A 19,865-nucleotide genomic window follows, 5' to 3' on the forward strand; every position below is an offset into this window, starting at 1 on the left:
GTTGGACGCGGGCAGCGGCCGCGCAGCCGCCATGTTGGGAGCGGGCAAAGCGGCACCGGCACCGGCACCGGCACCGGCTTGGAGGGCATCGGGGGGGCTCCGAGCTCACCAGGAGCGGAGGGTGCCCCTCCTTTCAACAACTACCGCGGGGTGCAAAACAACCGCGGCAGCCGCTGCTCATTCGAACGGGTTTTATTGCCGTGAAGCCGCGGCGGCCATCTTGGAAGCTGGCGGGAGGTTTTGGGGAGGGGTCTCAGTCGTCGTCGCCCCCCCCCAGGTAATGGCAGATGGAGTCGTAGGGCAGCGGCAGCACCGCGTCCCGGCCCAGCTGCACCAGCGCCCGCCCGCGCTCCGGCTCCCGCTCCAGGATCTGCCCCACCTGCGGGAATTGGGGGGGATCAGGAGGGGCTCAGGGGTCATTTGGGGAGCGGGCTCGGGGCGGGGGTCGCGCTCACCTTCCCCGCGTGCTCCCCCAGCACCACCATGACGCGGTCCGAGCTGCCCCGGGGCACCACCGTCTCCAGAGAGGCCTCCCGCAGGCCTGGGGGGCACGGGGGGCTCAGGGCAGGGCAGGGGGGCTCCGGGGAGCGGTGGGGGGGGCTGGGGGGACTCGGGGCGTTGCGGGGCTCCGGGGGCATTGGTGGGTGTGGGGAGGGAGCATTTGGGGGGTCAGAGGGGCTGGGGTGCAATGGGGAGGGGGAGTTGGGGGGTTATGGGGGGTCAGGGGAGGCAGGTTTGGGGGGCACTGGGGGAGGGGGCCAGGGGAGGGGGCGTTTTGGGGCTCAGAGGGGTCGGGGGAGCATGGGGGGGGTCAGGGAGATCAGGGTGATTTTGGGGGTTCAAGAGGGTTGTGGGGGTCAGGGGGCTTCAGATGGGGTCGGGGGTGCTCAGGGAGGGTCAGGACCCCCCAAATTCCCCTCGGGGGGGGCTCTCACCTTCCACCAGGCGCCCGTCATCGGTGCGGCACACGCAGGTGTCAGGGGCCAGCAGGTCCTCGATCTGCATCTGGGGGGGCCAGGGGGTCAGGACCCCCAAATCCCACCCAGACGTGCCCCAGGGGGGCTTTTGGGGGCAGAGACCCCCCCGGGGCTGATTTTGGGGGGCAGGGACCCACCCCCCCAACCTTTGGGTGGTCCTGGGGAGCCCTCAGGGGATCTTGGGGGGGCCATGGGGACTTTGGGGGTCCCTGGCAGTGGGGGGTGGTGTCTCCAAAAGTGCTTCATGGGGTCCCAGGGTGGTTTTTGGGGGTCCCAGGGTGTTTCCAGGGGCCCCTGGGGGGCTTTGGGGTCCCACAGGAGGAATGTGGTGTCCCATAGGGATTTCCAGGGTTCCCTGGGGGGTGTTGAGGCCCCACTGGAATTTTGGGGGTCCATGGGGGTGGTTTTGGGGTCCCCGTGCCATTTTAGGGCTCCCCTGAGGGGTTCCGGGGTGCCCCAGGGGGGGGTTTTGGGTGTGCCGGGGGTGATTTTGTGGCTCCAAAGGAGGTTTTGGGCTGTGATTCCAGGGTCGGGGGGGTTCTGGGGGCGGTTTTGGGGTCCCACCTTGCAGTTGTAGTAGCGGCCGCCCCGGAAGGCCCTGTCCACGCAGCGCACCCGCAGGTCCCTGCGCAGCCAATGGGGGGGTGCAGGGGGGGCCCCCCGCGCCTGCTTCACACACCTGGGGGGGCACAGGACAGTCGGGGGGGGGCCGGGGTCCCCCAGAGCCCCTCAGGTGTCAGAGCCCCCCCCAGAGACCCCCCAAAGTTCCCCAACGGTCAGACCCACCCAAGCCCCTTCCGTGGGTGCCCCCAAGGCCCCCCAGGGGTCAGGGAGCTCCCCAAATTCTGGGGGCCCCCCAAAGCCCCCCCAGCTCCCCAGGGGTCAGTCACACCCCCCTAAGGACCCTCCCAAAATGAGAGTCCCCCCCAGCCCCCCCTCACCTCTCGTTTTCGGGGGGCTCCTTCCGCTTCTTTCCCCCCCACGGGGGGGCCCCGCCCTGCGCCCCCTCCTGCGCCCCCTTCTCAGGGGGGTGGCCAGAGGCACCTGTGGGGAACTGGAAGGTACTGGGAGGCACTGGGAGAGGGCTGGGGGCGCCCTGGGAGGGGATTCTGTGGGAAACTGGGAGGGACTGGGGAGGACTGGGAGGTTACTGGAGGGAAACTGGGAAGTAGTGGGAGGCACTGAGGCTTACTGGGCTGTTCTGAGGTGTTACTGGGAGGCACTGGGAGCTACCGGGACACCCTGGGAGGTTACTGGGTGACACTGGGGCTTATGGAGAGGCTCCCCAGTGCAGACTGGGCTCACACTGGTCTGCAGGGTACTGAGGGAATTAAACTACATGAGCGGGAAGATTACTGGGATGTACTGGTCCAAACTGGGACACTCACCAGTACAAATCAGGCACAGGCTGGACTGACTGATCTGGGAGTTACTGGGGATGATGGGGAGGGGCATGGGGGGTTACTGGTCCATACTGGGACACTCACCAGTGCTGACTGGGTGCAGCCCGTGCTGGTTCACGGCCACCACCTGCCCCCCCAGCTGGAGCCGCACCAGTGCCCGCCCAGTCTCGGGGTCCAGTGCCTCCACCTGGGGGCCCAGTTAGCCCAGTTACCTCCCAGTAGGCTCCTGGTTACCCCCAATAACACCCAAAGGTTTTCCAGTCACCCCCCAGTAACACCAGTCAGCCACCAGTCACCTCCCAGCAACTAAACTCCAGTAGCCCCCAGTACCTCCCAGCAGCCTCCCAGTAACCCCAGTCACCCTCCCAGTGCCTCCCAGTTACTCCCCAGCACCAATTACCCCCATCACACCCTCAGTCCTGCCTCAGTTACCCCCAGTATCCACCCAGCACCTCCCAGTACCTCACCCAGAGGCCCCCCCAGTGCCATACTGGGCACACTGGGAGAAGCGGGGGGGTGTCAGCACCCTCAGTGCCCCCCCTTGGTCCCTCCCTGGCCTCCCCTGCCCCCACCCCAACACCCCCAGTTCGCCCCCAGTGCCCCATACTGGTTTGCACTGGTCTGTACTGGTCTCACCTTGCCCTCCACGCCGCGGTGGGGCCCGGCCTCGATGCGCACGGGGTCCCCCACGGCCGGGCCCCCCTGGGAAGGCTCCCCAGGTTTGGGGGTGCCCGGGGGGGCCGCCTCAGCGCCCAGGCCCAGCCCCCGCGGGCGTGGCCGGTGCTCCAGGGGGGTCACCACCCTGCGGGGGGAAAGCGGGGTCAGGGCACCCCAAAATCCATCCTAGGGGTCCCTAGAACCAGCCCTGGGGGGTCAGGGGACCCCAAAATTATCAGGAAAAGAGAGGATCAGGGCACCACAGAAACCACCCTGGGAGGGGCACAGGGGGCCGTGGCACCCCAAAGCTTCCCCTTGAAGCCTGTCTCCCCCAGGGCTGGCATGTTCAGGGATCCCCCCCAGCTTTTGGGGGGCTTTCAGTGGTTCCAGGGTGCCCCCCACCAGTTTGGGGTCCCTCCCCCACCAATGAATGCCTCAGCCCTGGCTCCAGCCCGTGCGCCCATCTTCAGGGGGCTCAGGGGGATTCAGGTGTCCCCCCCCACAATCCCCCCCGGCTCTGCGGGGTTCAGGGGTGTCCCCGCGGTTCAGGGGTGCCCCCACTCACCTGGGGAAGGTGCGCCCGATGCCCTGGCCCTGGCTCCAGCCCATCCCCCGCAGCATGGCCAGCCCGAACTGCCCCACAGGCACGGCCTCGTAGTCCTGGGCGGTCTGGGGAGAGCATGGGGGGTTTGGAGCTGGGGGGGGCACTTGGGGGGGCCTATAGGGCACTTATGGGGCTGGGGAGGGAACTGCAGGGGAAAAGGTGATTGGAGGGGCCCTGGGAAGGATTTGGGGAGCCCCAGGGGAGTTCTGCAGGCCCCGGGATGAGGAGGTCACTCTGATGGGGGAAGGGGTCACTCTGGGGGTCCTGGGGGATGTTCGGGGGGTCCCTCACCGGCTGTGGCCCCGTGGCGATGTCCTTGTCAGGCAGCTGGAGGGGGATGGAGATGGGGGGTCCCGAGGCCCCGTTGGGCTGCTCCTGGCTCTGCCGTGCCTCTGTGGGGTGCAGGGAGTCAGGGGGGGCCCAGGGGGGCTCAGTCGGGTCCCCAGAACCCCCCAGGACCCCCCGAACTCACCCTGCAGCAGCTCCTGCACTGCCTGAGCCTCCACCGAGGGGGGGTCCGGGGGGGTCCCGGAGGGGGTGGGGTCTGTGTTGGGGGTGGAGTCAGAAGCAGGGGCGGGGCCGGGGGCGGGGCCTGTGTCGGCACGGGGGGGCTCCGTGTTCCTCCAGCGGTGGGGGGGGATCAGGGGGATCACCAGCTCCTTTTTGGGGGGCGGGGCTGGCCGCGTGCTGGGGGCGGGACCAGAGAGTTAGCCACGCCCACAAACAGACCAGGCCTCCTTGAACAAAGGGTCGCTCCCCCTGCCAGAAGCCCCGCCCCCAAGGAGCCCCGCCCCAAAGCAGCCGCACGCGGTGAGGCCACGCCTCCAGCCCCGCCCCCGCCATATTAGGAACGCGCCATAAGCCCCGCCCCCTCGGCAGCCCCGCCCTCACGGGACCCTTGATGGACAGCACCCGCCTTAAGCCACGCCCCCGAAGCCTTTAATGGGAAAGCCGGACACGGAGCCCCGCCCCATCCCCAAGCCCCGCCCCAAGGGATCGTTAACGCCGCTCTGACTGATGCCATGGACATTTTTTGCCTTTTTATACCCCTGTTATACCTTTTTTACAACTTCTGTATTCCTAGTGCTTTTTGCCTACATTCTTGGACTTGTTTGTCAAGCTAAGAGACTCAACATTTTAGAAGCTTCGTAGCCAGGGATCAGTGTGCCCCAGACCCCAAGGTCCTCTCCAGAACACATTCTGTAAACCAAGATAGAACCATCCAGGGGAAGGCTCCTCGGGGAGGGTGGCTCACTCGAGCCTCTCATTGGGGAATCTTTGATAGATCTGCTAATTAGTAAAACCTATAATGTTATACCCAATGTTGGGGGGGGACACGCACTCGGCGGGGTGCATCTCGATGCACATGACCTGGACGTGTGCACCTAAGGATCCTTAAATAAATACCAAGGTAGAATCCCTTTTCTCCTTGTAACCGTGTATGCCTCTTGATTTTAACACCAGGAAAAAGCATCGAGGCCACGCCCCTCCGAGGCCACGCCCCCTCATTGACCGCACCGGGACAGCCCCACCTGAGCCTCGCTCTGCCCTGAGGCCACGCCCCCCGCAGGAGCCCGGGCTAAGCCACGCCCCCCGCTCACCTGAGCCACGCCCTGCCCCACCTTTTAAGGGCGCGCGCTCAGCCACGCCCCCGGGCGCTGTGAGGGCAGCCCCGTGACGGGCCGCGAGCCTTGATGGGCGAGACCAATCTCTAAACCGCGCCTCCTCCCCCGCCCACCTGAGCAACTCCCGGTCCTCCACCGCCGTCAGGAAATCGGTGTCGCTGTCGGTGTCGCCGCCGGCACCGGGCTCCGCGCAGGGTCCCGCGGGCAGCGGCCGCCGCCGCTCCGCCCTGCGGCTGAACGCGAACGACACCGGCCCCGGCCCCGCGGTCCCCTCGGCCGCCGCCGCGCCATCGCCCGCCGCCATCTTCCGCCGCGGGGCCCTGTGGGAGAAAGAGGTGGTTGAGTCGGACTACAACTCCCAGCAGCCTTTGCGGCGCACCCCGCCCACCGACCGGCGACCGTTGCGTCAGCTGATTGGTGGAGCCGCCCGCCTATCGGTGCTACCGCCCCCTGCTCGTCCCGCCCCCTCTAAGCGTGCCACGGCCACTGATTGGCGGAGCCGCGCGTCCGTCAGCCCGTCCCACCGCCGCTCGCGCCCGCCGGCCTCGCGCCCGTTGCCGTGGCGACCCCGCGGCGGTACCCGAGGGGAGGGGGAGGGACTGGGGGCGCTGGGATGGGGTGGGGCGGACTGGGAGCACTGGGGAAGTCTGGGAGGCGCTGGGAAGGAACTGGGGGGTTACTGGAAGGACTGTGGGGGCACCGCGGCGGCGTGGGGTGAACCGGGAGCACTGGGGGGATGCTGGGGGCACTGAGGGGGAGAACTGGGAGGACACGGGGAGCATTGGGGGCATACTGGGAGTGCTGGGACGGTGCTGGGAGGATGCTGGGAGCATCACGGGGATGCTGGGAACTCGGGAGAAACTGGGAGGATGCCGGGGCTATTGGGGGGATACTGGGAGGGTACTGGGAGCACTAGAGGTGATGTTGGGAGCACTGGGGAGAAACTGGAAGAATACCAGCACTATTGGGGGGATACTGGGAATACTGTGGGGTAACTGGGAGGATCCTGGGAGCACTGGGGGCATACTGGGAATGCCGGGGCGGACTGGGTAGATACTGGGGCACTGAGAGGGGCACTGGGAAGTCTGGGGGGGAACTGGGGTGGTGTGGGCTGGACTGGGAGCACTGGGAGGGGGCTGGAGGATATTGGGAGAGCTTGAGGGGGCACTGGGTGAGGATATGGGGAGCACGGAGGCGGACACTGGGAGCACTGGGGGGGAACTGGGATGATGTGGGGCAAACAGGGAGGGAACTGGAGAAGCTGGGGAGGGCACTGGGAGGGAAGTGGGTGAGATACAAACGGCACTGGGAGGTTACTGGGAGCACTGGTGCCCCCCAGGCGTAGCCCCCCCGCAGCCCGGGGGGGGCCCAAGCCCCGATGCCACCCCCGGAGGCGCCGCCGGGGCCCAGCGGTGAGTGGGGAAGGGGGGGCCAGAATTTGGGGGTGTCCCCAACCCCCGGGGGGGTCAATGATCTTTGAGGGGTCTCATCCCCGAGGGGGGGCCCCTGGCCTGCGGTGTCCCCCATCCCCCAGGGGTGTCCCCGACCTTTGGGGGGGGTCCGTGTCCTTTGGGGGGTCCCCATCTCCCCTGGGGGGGTCCCCGACCTTTGGGGGGGTCCGTGTCCTTTGGGGGGGTCCCCATCTCCCCTGGGGGGGGTCCCCGAGTTTTGGGGGGTCCCTGACTCGGGGTCCCCCCTCCCAGTGAGCGTGGTGGTGGTGGTGGGGGGCTCCTGTGTCCTGCGCTACAGCCGCCCCCCCCCGCCGCCGCCCCCTCCCCCGAGCCCCCCCCCACCCTGGGGGCGGCGGGGACCCCCCCACATCCAGCCCCGCGACGGGGACCTGCTGCTGCTGCTACGGAGCCTGGGTGCGTCCGGACTGGGAGCACTGGGAGGGACTGGGAGAGGGACTGGGGGGAGGACTGGGGGCACTGGGAGGGACTGGGGGCGTTGTGGGGGTGACTGAGAGCAGTGAGAGCACTGGGAGAGGGACTGGGGGGAGGACTGGGGGCACTGGAAAGGAACAGGGCAGGGTTTGGGGGGCACTGGGAGGGGGATTTGAGGGACTGAGGGGATTAAGGCATACTGGGAAGGACTGGGAGGTAGAGTGGTGACACTGGGATGCACTGGGAAGGGTACTTGGGATGCACTGGGAAGGGCTGGCATGAGAATTGGGAGCACTAGGGGGGCACTGGGAGGGCCACTGTGTGGCACTGGGAGCACTGGTGCAGTGTGTCCCCCCTCCCAGGCCCTGGGGCCCCCCCTGAGCCTGTGGCTGCCACCAGCTTCGTGGGCCCTGAACCCCGGGACCTGCTGCCCACTGGTACTGGGGGCACTGGGAGCACTGGGAGGGCACTGGGAGGTCCCAGGGAGGGCACTGGGATGGGGGCTGATGGCACTGGGAGGTCCCAGGGGGCACTGGGAAGGCACTGGGAGGGGGACTGGGCACACTGGGAGGTCCCAGGGAGGGCACTGGGGTGGGGGCTGATGGCACTGGGAGCAGTGGGACGGGGACAGGTGACAGTGGGAGGGGACTGGGGAGCACTCAGTGGCTACTCGGGTATACTGGGCGATACTGGGAGCACTGAGCCCACCCCTCTCTCTGCCCCAGATGAGGACCTGGGGAGTCCCAGCAGCACCGGGAGGGGGCCGGGGTACAGCCTGGCCTGGCCACAGGTACGGACTGGGAGCACTGGGAGGGAACTGGGAAGGATACTGGGAACACTGGGAGGGAATGGGGAGGGCTGGGATGCAGCTGCCTCATCGCCCTGGGGGGTTTACTGGTATGTAACTGGTGTATACTGGGGCCACGGGAACACCCCTCCCCCTCCTTCCCATTCACAGTGGAGCTGCCCTGCAGCCAGGGGGGTGTTACTGGTGTGTACTGGTGTGTGCTGGGCAGGTTCAGGAAGCTGTCCCGCAGCTCGCGGGGGTGACTGGTGTGTTACTGGTGTGTACTGGGTGTGTACTGGGTGTGGTCAGTACCCTCCCTCCAGGTTCGCAGTGAAGCTGCCCTGCGGCCGGCGGGGTGTTACTGGTGTGTACTGGTGTGTAACTGGGAGGATCAGAAAACTGCCCCGCAGCCCAGGGAGGTGACTGGTGTTACTGGTGTGTTACTGGTGTGTAACTGGTGTGTAACTGGTGCGTACTGGGGGCCCAGGACCCCGCCCCGTTCACAGTGGAGCTGCCCCGGGGCCCGGGGGGCTTCGGGTTCAGCCTCCGGGGGGGCCCCGCCGGGGTTTTCGTGCGGGGGCTGCGCGAGGGGGGCCCAGCCCAGCGCTGCGGCTGCATCCAGGTACGGGGGGCCTTGGGGGTCCTGGGGGAGGAAAGGGGGGTCTGGGGGCAAAAGGGGCTATGGGGGAACTGGGGAAAGGGGAGCAATAGGGGCTGGGGGGCTATATGGGGTCGGGGTGCAGTGAGGTCTAGGGGGGATTCTGTCAGGAGCTGGGGAGGCTTGAGGGAACCGTGGAGGTCCTGGGGGCAAGCTGGGGGGGTTCATGGGGGTCCTGGGTGTGGCTGGGGGGTGGGGGAGGTGGTTTGGGGGTAATATGGGGTCTCTGGTGGGGAGCAATGGGGGTGTTTGGGGGGTTGTGAGGAGTCTGGGGGGCGGGTCGTGGGGGTCTATAACTTTTGGGGGTCCCTCCTGGGGAGGGCAGGTCAGTGACGAGCTCTTGGCCATCAACGGGGCCCCCACGGCCGGGATGAGCCACGCGCAGGCGCTGGCCCGGATCCGGGGTGGGGGCAGCCGCCTGCGCCTGCTGCTGCGCCGCCCCCACGGTGAGACCCCCACCCCCGGCACCCCCGGCACCCCCTGCACCCCCAGCGCCCCGACGGGGCCCCCCCAGCTCAATGGAGACAGGGCAGGATCCCCCAAGTTCACTGGGACAGGGTGGGAACATCCCGGCCCCCCCAAGTCACTGGGACACCCAGGCACCCCCGAAATGCATTTGTACAGATCACACCCCCTGCCAGCGCAGTGGTACAGCCTAGGGCCCCCCCAAACACACTGGAATATCCCATGCCCCCCAAAACCAGGTGGTACAGTCCATTGCTCCCCCAACTCAGTAAGATACCCCAGTGCCCCTCCCCCGCGCAGAAAGAATGGCACAGCCCGGAGCCCCCCCAGCCCCCCGTGCTGCCCCTGCCCGGCTCGGGGGGAGGGACGGGGGGGTCCTGCCCCACCCCCACATGAAGTGACGCCTCCCCTTTTCCCCCCTAGGAGCCCCCCCAAACCCGCCGGCGCGGGGGGTGCTGCGGCTGTGCGTGGGCAGCTCCCCGCGGGGGGAGCCCTGCTTCTGCCTCGTGGGGGGGCTGCACCCCTAAAGCCCCCGGGGAGGGGCCGCACCCCTGATTGCCCCCTGGAGCCCCTCCAAATGGAAGGCGACGTCAGAGCGAGGTGCTCCCCCCACGCACCCCATTTTTTGGTGCTTTGGGGGACTCCTCCCATCCCGGGGGGTGATTTTGTAGCCCCCCATTTTGGCGGGGGCGCCCTTCTCAAGCTATGCAATGCCCCCTCCCCACGTTCTGGGGGTCGCACGGAGACGTTGTCCCCCTCCCCATTTTTGGGGGTGTTCAATAAAGGTGGGGACCCCCCTGGTGCCTCCCCGAGTCATTTCCCGTGAGGACCCCCTGTTCTTTCCATCCCCAGCATCCGGCAGGCACGGCGCTGCCCACATCCGGCTGAGTCACCCCAAAACGGAGAGAGGCCCAACGGCCCCGGGGGAAAAAAAGGCCTTGGGGACCCCCAACCTCCCCAGGGACCCCCACCCTGCCCCAGGCTCCTCTGGATCTCCCCAGATCCTCCCAAGCCCCCCAGGGACCCCCCCAGGCTCCTCTAGGGCTCCCCAAACCCCGTTAGAGACCTACAGCGACCCCCAATTCCAGAACGCTCAGGCCCTGCCCCCTCTAAGCCCCGCCCCTCGGGGACCCCCTCCCGCCGCCGTCAGGGGCTTCCCCCGCGCCAAGCCCCGCCCACCCGCCAATCACAGGGGGGTTCCCCGTTGTAAGCCCCGCCCATCTCAGCTCCTCCTCCGAGGACCCCCGACCCAGTCACAGGGGCTTCCCCCGCTCCAAGCCCCGCCCCCGGGACCCCCTCGTCGCTACTCCCGGGGCTTCCCCCGCTCCAAGCCCCGCCCCCGGGACCCCCTCGTCGCTACTCCCGGGGCTTCCCCCGCTCCAAGCCCCGCCCTCCGGACCCTCGCCGAGGTTCCCCCCCCCCCCCGCCGCCCAGTCACGTGACGGCGGCCCCGCCGTTGGCCCCGCCCCCGGGGCTCCCCCCGTGTCCATCCCTAATAGGGGTTTCCCCACCGCCCGGCCCCGCCCCTCGGCCCTCCCGCCAGCCAATCGCGTGCCGGCGCGCGCCGCCAGGCCCCGCCCCCGCGCCGTGCCAGTTCCCCCCCCCCTCGCTCCCCCCCGCCCCCCCCCCCGGCGCCGCCCGTTCGGTGCCGCCCGGTCCCGCCATGGAGTCCAGCGGGTCCCAGAGCTGCCCCAGCACCTGCCTCGCCTTCAGCCGCACCCGCAAGGGGCTGGTGCTCATCGGCGAGATCGTGAGACACCGGGGGCACCCGGGGTGGGGGCACCCGGGGTGGGGGGCACCGGGGGCTGGGGAACCCAGAGGAGGTGGGCACCGCCGGGGCGGGGTACCCCCCCCGGGGGGACACACCGGGACATATCCGGCTCCTGCTTGGGTCGGGGGGAGGATTGGCGTGCCAGTGTCCCTGTTTGGAGGGGGCAGGATGACTCGGCTCCCGGCTTTTTGGGGGGTGGGGAGGTGCACGCCTGGGTGCCCATTCGGGGGGCAGGAGGATGCCTGGGTCTCTGCGTTGGGGGTGGAGCAGGATGTCTGGAATCGCCGTTTCTGGGAGGGGGACAGCAGGATACCTGGATCCCCAATTTGGGGGGGTCTGGGGGGGGCAGCACGACACGTGGGTCCCCTATTTTAGTGGAGGGGTGGAGTAGCGGGATGCCGGGATCCCAATTTTGGGCGTTAGTAGAATGCCTGGGTCCCTATTTTGAAGGGGGTGGGGGATACCGTGACAGCTGGGTCCCCATTTTGGGGGGGCACCGGGACACCGGGGTCCCCTCCGGGGGGATGCCCGGCTCTCTGGGTGCTCGGCTTCCCGCTAACACGTGGAGTGAGGGGCCCGGGTGTCCGTGGGGGCCGGCACCCCCCGCAGCAGCGTCCCCTCTGCCGTGGGAGACCACCGGCATCCGCTTCCCCCGCGCCTCCCGGTCCCGCTTCGGGCGCGTGGAGGGGCAACGCCCTTGGGGAAGGGGGGTGGGGCAGAGCAGGGAAGGTGAGAAAGGGCGGGGCCCGGGCGCCTTGGTGCGAAAGCGGGGAGGGAGCCCGGATGTCTGGGTCCCGTCCCGGGGGGGTTCGGGCGGTGCCCGGGCCCGCCGTGCCAGCCGTTATTGTGCCAGCCGTTATTGCGCCAGCCCGGGCGGCGCTCGCCGCGTCACGGCGGGCGCGGCCCCTTTAAGGGACTCCAGCCTCTGCCCGTTTAAGAGCCCCCAGCCCGGCGGGCCCCACCCACGCCATCGCCCCTTGGAAGGCGGGGGTGGGGTGGGCACTGTTGTGCCGTTGCCATGGCGACCGTTACCGGGAGACGGCCCCGCCCCGGCGCTCCCACAGCGGCGCTGCTGTCCCGGCGCCCACGCGGGGGCGGGGCCGTGGGGCTCCATGGGGAGCCTGCAGGGGGCGCTGCGGGGGCGGGGGGGTTCTGTGGGGAGCCCATGGGGGCCCATGGTGGCCCATGGGGGCGGGTGGGGACCCTATCGGGACCTAGAGGGGCCGCTGTGGGGGCGGGTCCGTCCAGACCCCACGGTGGTCTATTGGGGGCGCTACGGGCCATCTGTAGGTGACCCCACAGCAGTACAAAGGAGGCGCTGTAAGAGTCTTTAGGTGACGGCCCAGAATCTCTAGGGCCTTATAGGACGGCGCTCAGGATCTATATAGGGGCCGTTATAAGGGGTACTGTAGGCATTCCCTCAGCAGCCATATATGGGCACTGCATGGGGTCGATAAGCACTGCTAAGAGGGGTCTCTGAAGGCGTCACGGAGGGTCTCTAGGTAGCCCAGGGTACCTGGAGTGCAGCAGTGCAGAAGGTCTATAGGGCACACTACGGACATTCCATAAGGGGCCCCCGAAAGTGCTGTGCCTGCTGACCCCGCTGTGCTGGGGATGCCTAATGGGGTGTATGCCAGTGTATGGGGGGCCTCTGTGGGCACGTGGGGTTTATGGGGAGGGTTCAGAGGGTGCCCCCCCAGGCCGTATGGATCCTATATGTCCCTGTACCCGCAGATCCTGTGCCTGCTGACCCTGATCTGCTTCGGGGCATCACGCTCGGGCTACGCGGGGCTGGCCGCGGTGGAGCTGGTGTTCGCCGCGCTGGTGCTGCTGGCCTGGGGCTGCCGCCTGCCCCCCCGGCTGCCCCTGCTGCACTGGGGCTGGACCGTGAGTCGGGGGGCACTGGGGGAGTCTGGTGGACATTGGGGGGGATTAGAGGGGGTTTGGGAAAGCTGAGAGGAGATTTGGGGTGCATCTGGGGGGGCTGAGAGGAGGTTTGGGGGTTCTTGGGCTGGGGAGAGGTTTGGGGGACTCCTAATACGGCTTGGAGGTCATGGGGAGTGATTTAGGATGAGGTTTGGGAAAGCTGAGAGGGGATTTGAGGACTGGGGGTGTTCGGGGGGCATTGGGAGCCTGGGAGGAGGGAGGGGATCTGAGGGGGCCCTGGCAGGGTTTGGGGGACACTGGGAGTGGATTAGAGGTGTTTGGGGGGGCTGAGAGGGGTTTGGGGGGGCTGGGGGGAAGGTTGGGAGGTCCTGGAGTGGCTGAGTGGGAGAGTGTCCCCGGGGGTTGGGGGTCCCCAAAGAGTTTGGGGGTCGCTGAGGGGAATCCCTGGAGGTTGGGGGTCCCCAGAAGGTTTGGGGGTGTCTGAGGGGTCCCATCTGTGCCCCCCAGGACTTCACGCGCTGCGTCATCGGGGCTGTGCTCTTCCTCATCACCTCCCTCATCGTCATCGTCGGCCACCGGGACGGCGCCGGCATCGCGGGAGGGGTGAGCGGGGAATTTGGGGGGGCCGGGTTGTGGGATCTCTGACCCGCCATCGGGTGTTTGGGCTCCTGACCAGGGTGTAGGGAGGGGCTTAGGGGGGGTTTAAGGGGTCTCTGACCCCTCCCAGGTGTTTGGGCTCCTGGATAAGGGGGATCTTTGTGGGTGTAGGGGGTTAGGGTACAAAGGAGGGGTCTGGGGGTCTCTGATCCCCCCGCCCCCCAGGTGTTCTGGCTCCTGGATGGGGTGGGGGGGGTGGGGCTACAGGGGGAGTTCGGGTGTCTCTGACCCCCTCTACCCATCAGGTGTTCGGGATCCTGGCTGGGATCCTTCTGGGATACGACGCCTACATCACCCTACCCACACGGCAGGGCCACACCGCCGCCCCCACTGGTGTGTACTGGGAGCACTGGGAAGGGGGTTCCTAACCTACGGGGGGAAGTGGGAGCACTGGGGAGGGGTTGCTGCCCCGTGGGAGGGTACTGGGAGCACTGCCAAGGACCAGTAGGGGAGAGCTGGGAGCACTGGGAGTGGGGGAGATGACCCATGGGGGTAACTGGGAGCACTGGGAAAGGGAGGGCAGCCCTACTGATGGAACTGGGAGGAACACATAGTGGAGAACTGGAAACACTGGGAGGGGGTTGCTGCCCTGTGGAGGGTACTGGGGAGAAATCCGGGGGGTTGAAGATCCCCAGAGGGTTTGGGGGTCCCTGGGGGTGTAACTCATCCCCCCACTTTGTCTCCCCTTCAGAGTCCCCAGACGGTGCCTGAACAACCCAATAACCCAGAGACCTCCCCAGATCTCCCCCCCCCCCGCAGGGGGACCCCCAGCCTTAAATTATTGAGGGGTCCCGACGCCTGGGTCCCCCCGGGGGGGGGGTCACAGGGGTAGATCTGGAGGTTCCTCAGGGGTTGCCCCTCCCGAAAACGCCTTCGCAAGTGCCTTGAACCGCCCGTGCCTCAGTTTCCCCCTGGGGAGACCTCCCCTCAGGTTTAAGGATGCCCTTGCCCCTCACGGGTTTTGGGGTGCCCGCCTCAGTTTATGGGGTACCTCCGTTAGTTTTCGGGGTGTTCCCCCCGTCCCCCAGCCCACGGGAGGCTTTTTGGGGCAATATATTGGGAAATAAAGGTTTTTTATTACTGCATTACCGGTTCCGGTGGCTCTGTCGCGACAACAGCCTGTCGGGGAGTGTCTACAGATCCTGAAGGACTTGTCCCGGCGCCCCAAAATGTACCCCCAAAACCCACAGACTACAGCTCCCAGCGTGCCCCGCGTGGCAGGAAACCCCTCCCCTCACGAAAAAAGGCGGGAAACCTCCCCTCACGGTTCCCGCCTGGTAAGAAACGGTGGGAAACCCCCTCACCACACAGGAAAAAGAGCAGGAACACCTCTCCTCCGCTCACGGAAAAATGGCCGGAAAGCCCCCTCCCCTCACCATTCCCGCCTGGTGAGAAAAGGTGGGAAATCCTCTCCCCTCATGGAAAAAGGAAGGGAAACCCTCCCCCCTCTCCTCATGGAAAAGGGCGGGAAACTCCCCGTCCCCTCACCGAAAAAGGGAGGAAACCCCTCCACCCCTCACGGCTCCTGCGTCGCGCAGCGAAAAAAGGGCGCAGAAATCCCCCCTCCCCTCAAAGAAAAAGGCGGGAAGCCCACACGCAATTCCCGCCCCGCGCATGCGCAGTGCGAAAAGGCGCCCCCCCGCGCGCCCTCCCCTCACGCTTCCCGCCAGGCGCACGCGCATTGCACCCGCCGCCCGCCTCAGCCGCCGCCGCCGCCGCGCCGCCCTCACCGCTCCCGCCGCGTCCGTTCCTCCTTCCTCCTGCGTTTCCTCCGCGGTCCTTCCCGGGAGCGTTCCGGTATCGCGGCGAGCGGGAGGGAGCGGCGAGGGCGAGGGGCGAGGTTGGAAGGGGGAGGGGGGGGAATCGCGCGCGCCGGGGTGGGCGGGGCTGCGCGTGCGCCGGCCGCGCGCCAGGGGCGGGAACGCCGGGACAGCGCATGCGCAGTGGCTCAGTGAGGGTTTGTAGGGAGGGTTTAAATGTAGGACCTATGAAAATGACACGACCTAAATTGATGTGATTTAAAGGGTTTGTAAAGGTGTGAACAGGCTGTGGGGATCCCCCATAACCCGTGGGTGTGGGTTGGAGCCACAGGATCTCCCTGGGACCCCCCCGTTTTTGTGCGCCCCCCCCATATAAACAGTGGTTTGTTTACAGTAGGACCTACAAATAAACCATCGAACCTATAAATAGTGAGACACACAAATAAACAACTCTGTGGAGGTTACAACATCACAAGTGGCGCGTGGGGTGCCCCCCCGAGCCCTGGGTGTGGGTTGGGGGCTGTGGTGGGTGCCCCCCACGTGAGCAGGGCTTGTTGCCAGCAGGCCGTGCGGGGTCGCCATGGGCCGCTCCTCCAAGGACAAGCGCGACATTTACTACAGGCTGGCCAAGGAGGGCGGCTGGAGAGCCCGCAGCGCCTTCAAACTGCTGCAGCTCGACCAGCGCTTCCAGCTCTTCCAGGGTACTGGGGGCACTGGCAGGGACTGGGAGCACTGGGGGCAGTGCTGGGGGAGGCACTGGGAGTGCTGGGGGTGACTGCGAGCACTGGGGTAACTGGGAGCACTGGGGGCCCAGGAGCACTGGAGTGACTGGGAGCTCTTGGGCCCAGGAGCACTGGGGTAACTGGGAGCACTGGGGGCCCAGAGGTCTGGAAGCACTGGGGTAACTGGGAGCACTGGGGTAACTGGGAGCACTGGGGGCCCAGAGGTCTGGAAGCACTGGTGTAACCGGGAGCACTGGGGTAACCGGGAGCACTGGGGTAACCGGGAGCACTGGGGCCCAGGGGTAACTGGGAGCACTGGGGTAACTGGGAGCAGTGGGGCCCAGGGGTAACTGGGAGCACTGGTGTAACTGGGAGCACTGGGGCCCAGGGGTCCATCGGGCTGTGGATCTTTGTGCCGCCCCTGGGAGCTGGAGCCAAGTGCTGAGTCGACATCTCAGGTGGGACTGGGGGCACTGGGGGGACTGGAGTCCCAGTCTGGGGACTGGAGGGACTGGGGGGAACTGGGGTTCCCGGTTGGGGGCTGGAGGGACTGAGAGTCCTGCACTGGAGGGTCTTGGGGTGCTGGTTTGGGGGGGTCATAGGCTGGGGACTGGGGGGACTGGGGGTCTCAGCTGGGGAGACCGGGAATGCTGGTCTGGGGTCTGACTGAACTGGCAGTGCCCATTTGGTGAACTGGGAGGACTGGGAACCCCAGTTTGGGAGGGGGGGTTGCTCAGGGAGGGTTGTTTGGGGGCCCCAGGGGTGCAGTCTGGGGGAGGGGTCGATGTCCTGATGTCCCCCCAGGGGTTCCCTGAGGGCCCGGGGGGCACTGGGGGTCTGGGGGGGGCAGGGGGGAGTTGGCCCCTCCTGACGCCCCCCCAGGGGCTCCGAGGGGTCCCCAGCACAGGTGGTGGCCGTGGATCTCCAGGCCATGGCGCCGCTCCCGGGGGTGCTGCAGATCCAGGGGGACATCACCAAGGTGGGGACCCCCCCCAGAACCCCCCCAAAGCCTCCATGGTCCCCCAAGCCCCCCCAAAGGCCCTGTCCTGGGGGGCTGCAGGTCCAGGGGGGATATCACCAAGGTGGGGACCCCCCCCCCACACCCCACTGCCTAAGCCTGAAGCTCCCTGGGGCACCCCCAGATTCCCTGGGCTCCCCTCAAGCTCCATATTCTCCCCCCATGGAACCCCCAGACCTCATTTTCCCTCCCCCTGGGCCCCCCTCACCCCAAATCCCTCCCCCAGGCCCCTTTCTCACCCCCAGACCCCAAATCACCTCGCAGAAACCCCCGACCCCATTTTTCTCCCCCCACCCAGAACACCCCTGATCCCCATTTCCCACCCTGGCCCTCTTCCCCTCCCCAGGGCCCCCCCAGCCCCAGGAGCCCCAGCCCCAAATTCTTCCCCCCAGGGGCTCCCTCAGATGCCATTTTCCCTCCCCAAGGTACCCCCAGACCCCCAAATTCCACCCCCAAACCCCATTTCCCCCTTCGCCCCCCAGGCCTCCACAGCCCAGGAGATCCAGCGCCACTTCGAGGGGCACCCGGCTGACCTGGTGGTCTGTGATGGGGCCCCTGATGGTGAGTTTGGGGGGGCTGGAGCCTGGGGGGGCACCTGAGCCCCCCGAACCCCCCTGAGCCCCAAATTTCCCCACAGTGACGGGGCTGCACGACCTGGACGAGTACATCCAGGCTCAGCTGCTGCTGGCAGTAAGTGGGGTTAACCCCCCCTGATTCCCCCCACAACCTCCTGGGGACCCCCAAAGCCCTGAGGGAACATCAAAACCCCCCCGACTCCCCCCACAACCTCCTGGGGACCCCCAAAGCCCTGAGGGAACATCAAAACCCCCCAACTCCCCCTTTTGGGGGGGTCTCCCCTGCTCTAGGCGCTGAACATCACCACCCACGTCTTGAAGAAAGGCGGCACCTTCGTGGCTAAGGTGAGTCCGTGAGGGGATCCCCCCAAAATGAGGGGGGTCTGGGGCTCCCCCGACCCCAAAAATGGGGTCCTAACGCCCCTGCCCCCCCAGATTTTCCGGGGCAAAGACGTGACCCTGCTCTACTCCCAACTGCGCCTCTTTTTCCCCGATGTCACCTGTGCCAAACCCCGCAGCAGCCGCAACTCCAGCATCGGTGAGACCCCTCCCCAAAAACTGGGGACTCCCCTCAGCTTTGGGGAGACCCTCCTGAGTTTGGGGGACCCCCCCAATCCCCACTTTTTGCAGAGGCTTTCGTTGTGTGCCGTGGCTACAGCCCCCCCGAGGGCTTCGTGCCCACCATGGACAATCCCCTGCTTGACCCTGATGCGGGTAAGGGGCCCTGGGGGGGCTGGGGGGTCTCTGAGGGCTATTGGGGGGTCACTGGGGGCATTTCCAGGGGTCCCTGCAGGAATTTTGAGGGTACCTGGCAGGATTTTGGGGTGTCTGGGGGTCATTAGGATGTCTCTGGGAGGGATTTTGGGGTCCATGGAGACCACTGGGAGGTCTCTGGGGACATTTTGAGGGGTTCCTGGGGGGTTTTGGGTTCTCTGGGGGTCCCTGAGGGGATTTTGGGGGTCTCTGAGAGGATTTTGGAGTCTCTGGGAATCACTGGGAGGCCCTTTGGAGTGTTTTGGGGGGTCACTGGAAGGATTTGGGAGTCTCTGAGGGCTATTGGGGGGGGTCCCTGGGGAAATTTGGGGGGGTTGGGACCCGTGAGGATTTGGGGTGCTCCCCCAGCCCCCTAATTCCACCCCCCAGGCCTGGCCCTGTCCCAGCTCTCGGGTCCCTCCCGTGTCATTGTCCCCTTTGTGGCCTGTGGGGATCTGAGCGCCTACGACCCTGACCGCACCTACCCCCTGCAGGTACTGGGGGCACTGGGAGCACTGGGAGGGACTGGGGGAGCCCCTAGAGCTGACTGGGAGGGACTGGGAGAGACTGGGGGAGCCCCTAGAGCTGACTGGGATGGACTGGGAGAGGCCTTGGAGCTGATCAGGATGGACTGGGAGGAACTGGGGTCAGTTTTTGCCTGGTGCTTGTGGGTATGGGGCAGCACTGGGATATACTGGGAAGGCACGGGGACATACTGGGAGGGCAGTGGGGTCCTGGTGGAATTCCCTACTTACTTTTGGTGGGCTTAGGGGGGCACTGAGCCATACTGGGAGGCACTGGGCTCTACCAGGAAGGACTGGGCCGTACTGGGAGCCCCTCTCCCCACAGCTGGACCCAGCCAGGCCTTACACCTACGTGCCCCCCCCCGCCCCGCCCATCGCCCCCCCCTATGCCCAGGCCTGTCGGCTGCGCCGGGGGGGGGGCCGGGGACCCCCGCAGGGGGAGGAGGGGGAGGAGCCGGAGCTGCGGGACCCCGGCGTGGGGACCCCACTGGGTGTGCAGGGAGCCCCCCGGGAGGAGCCGAGGGCGCAAGGAGCCGCCTGCGAGGGGGAAGGAGCCGAGGGGGAAGGAGCCGCCTGCGAGGGGGAAGGAGCCGAGGGGGAAGGAGCCGCCTGCGAGGGGGAAGGAGCCGAGGGGGAAGGAGCCGCCTGCGAGGGGGAAGGAGCCGAGGGGGAAGGAGCCGCCTGCGAGGGGGAAGGAGCCGAGGGGGAAGGAGCCGCCTGCGAGGAGCTGCACCGGCTCAGTCTCTTGGACTGAAAACTCCTGCAAGGACCCTCGGGGTGCGCTGAGCCCCCCATGGGTGTGCACGGACCCTCGGGGGGTGTTCGAGGACCCTCAGGGGGTGTGCACGGACTCTCGGGGTGTGCTGAGCCCCCCACAGGTGTGCACGGACCCTCGGAGGGTGTTTGAGGACCCCCAGGCTGCACTGAGCCCCCCCAGGGTGTGCGAGGCCCAGCCCTGCTGTGATGCAGCCCCCGGACCCTCCCCCTGCACACAGGTGTGCGACACCCCAATAAAACCCCCAACAACCCATTCCATGCCCTGGGGGCTGTGGGGCTTTATTGCAACAAAAGGAGGGGTGTCCAGGGGGGCTTGGGGGGACCTCCTGGCCTTGGGGGGCCCCTTGGGGTTTCTGAGAGGT

General features: G+C 67.2%; 4 protein-coding genes across 9 annotated transcripts; 3 read left to right on the forward strand and 1 right to left on the reverse strand.

Moving 5' to 3' along the window:
- Positions 1–203: 203 nt before the first annotated feature.
- Positions 204–15,212, reverse strand: GPKOW (G-patch domain and KOW motifs). Its single transcript, XM_082300220.1, has 12 exons — positions 15,105–15,212; positions 5,380–5,586; positions 4,114–4,328; positions 3,933–4,033; positions 3,603–3,706; positions 3,017–3,182; positions 2,465–2,567; positions 1,919–2,021; positions 1,542–1,656; positions 936–1,005; positions 456–541; positions 204–379 (listed from the first exon to the last, which is right to left on the reverse strand). Exons 2-12 carry the CDS (start codon positions 5,568–5,570, stop codon positions 254–256), a joined length of 1,380 nt encoding a protein of 459 aa, XP_082156346.1. The 5' UTR covers positions 5,571–5,586; positions 15,105–15,212; the 3' UTR covers positions 204–253.
- MAGIX (MAGI family member, X-linked) lies at positions 5,788–9,809 on the forward strand. 3 transcript variants are annotated; one of them, XM_082300459.1, is made up of 8 exons: positions 5,788–5,842; positions 6,606–6,678; positions 6,970–7,131; positions 7,512–7,586; positions 7,875–7,939; positions 8,424–8,558; positions 8,920–9,040; positions 9,483–9,809. In XM_082300459.1, exons 2-8 carry the CDS (start codon positions 6,645–6,647, stop codon positions 9,584–9,586), a joined length of 696 nt encoding a protein of 231 aa, XP_082156585.1. In that variant the 5' UTR covers positions 5,788–5,842; positions 6,606–6,644; the 3' UTR covers positions 9,587–9,809. The 3 variants fall into 3 exon arrangements, with proteins under 3 accessions (XP_082156585.1, XP_082156587.1, XP_082156586.1); XM_082300461.1 differs by lacking the exon at positions 7,512–7,586; XM_082300460.1 differs by lacking the exon at positions 5,788–5,842 and having other exon boundaries at positions 6,564–6,678.
- On the forward strand, positions 10,696–14,459 carry PLP2 (proteolipid protein 2). The gene is made up of 5 exons (XM_082300376.1): positions 10,696–10,809; positions 12,565–12,717; positions 13,225–13,320; positions 13,620–13,707; positions 14,066–14,459. The coding sequence occupies exons 1-5, from the start codon at positions 10,723–10,725 to the stop codon at positions 14,083–14,085; spliced, it is 444 nt and encodes a 147-aa protein (XP_082156502.1). The 5' UTR covers positions 10,696–10,722; the 3' UTR covers positions 14,086–14,459.
- Positions 15,046–19,746, forward strand: FTSJ1 (FtsJ RNA 2'-O-methyltransferase 1). 4 transcript variants are annotated; one of them, XM_082300221.1, is made up of 11 exons: positions 15,046–15,171; positions 15,699–15,835; positions 16,245–16,314; positions 16,739–16,835; positions 17,357–17,435; positions 17,512–17,564; positions 17,741–17,794; positions 17,885–17,987; positions 18,080–18,163; positions 18,593–18,696; positions 19,052–19,746. In XM_082300221.1, the coding sequence occupies exons 2-11, from the start codon at positions 15,715–15,717 to the stop codon at positions 19,478–19,480; spliced, it is 1,194 nt and encodes a 397-aa protein (XP_082156347.1). In that variant the 5' UTR covers positions 15,046–15,171; positions 15,699–15,714; the 3' UTR covers positions 19,481–19,746. The 4 variants fall into 4 exon arrangements, with proteins under 4 accessions (XP_082156347.1, XP_082156348.1, XP_082156349.1 ...); XM_082300222.1 differs by having other exon boundaries at positions 15,088–15,214; XM_082300223.1 differs by lacking the exon at positions 15,046–15,171 and having other exon boundaries at positions 15,349–15,835.
- Positions 19,747–19,865: the final 119 nt, after the last annotated feature.

Source organism: Coloeus monedula (assembly GCF_965178545.1).
Source record: "Coloeus monedula genome assembly, chromosome: 39".
Classification (NCBI taxonomy): Eukaryota; Metazoa; Chordata; class Aves; order Passeriformes; family Corvidae; genus Coloeus; species Coloeus monedula.

Coding starts and splice junctions, on each gene's coding strand:
- PLP2 (XM_082300376.1), top strand. CDS start 10,723: ATGGAGTCCAGCGGGTCCCAGAGCTGCCCCAGCACCTGCCTCGCCTTC. Junction 10,810..12,564: donor TGGTGCTCATCGGCGAGATC/GTGAGACACCGG, acceptor CTGTACCCGCAG/ATCCTGTGCCTGCTGACCCT. Junction 13,708..14,065: donor CCACACCGCCGCCCCCACTG/GTGTGTACTGGG, acceptor TCTCCCCTTCAG/AGTCCCCAGACGGTGCCTGA.
- MAGIX (XM_082300459.1), top strand. CDS start 6,645: ATGCCACCCCCGGAGGCGCCGCCGGGGCCCAGCG. Junction 7,940..8,423: donor ACAGCCTGGCCTGGCCACAG/GTACGGACTGGG, acceptor CTGGGGGCCCAG/GACCCCGCCCCGTTCACAGT. Junction 8,559..8,919: donor AGCGCTGCGGCTGCATCCAG/GTACGGGGGGCC, acceptor TGGGGAGGGCAG/GTCAGTGACGAGCTCTTGGC.
- GPKOW (XM_082300220.1), bottom strand. CDS start 5,570: ATGGCGGCGGGCGATGGCGCGGCGGCGGCCGAGGGGACCGCGGGGCCG. Junction 1,006..1,541: donor GCCGCTACTACAACTGCAAG/GTGGGACCCCAA, acceptor TGGCCCCCCCAG/ATGCAGATCGAGGACCTGCT. Junction 542..935: donor TGACGGGCGCCTGGTGGAAG/GTGAGAGCCCCC, acceptor CGTGCCCCCCAG/GCCTGCGGGAGGCCTCTCTG.
- FTSJ1 (XM_082300221.1), top strand. CDS start 15,715: ATGGGCCGCTCCTCCAAGGACAAGCGCGACATTTACTACAGGCTGGCC. Junction 17,565..17,740: donor AGGCTCAGCTGCTGCTGGCA/GTAAGTGGGGTT, acceptor CCCCTGCTCTAG/GCGCTGAACATCACCACCCA. Junction 18,697..19,051: donor ACCGCACCTACCCCCTGCAG/GTACTGGGGGCA, acceptor CTCTCCCCACAG/CTGGACCCAGCCAGGCCTTA.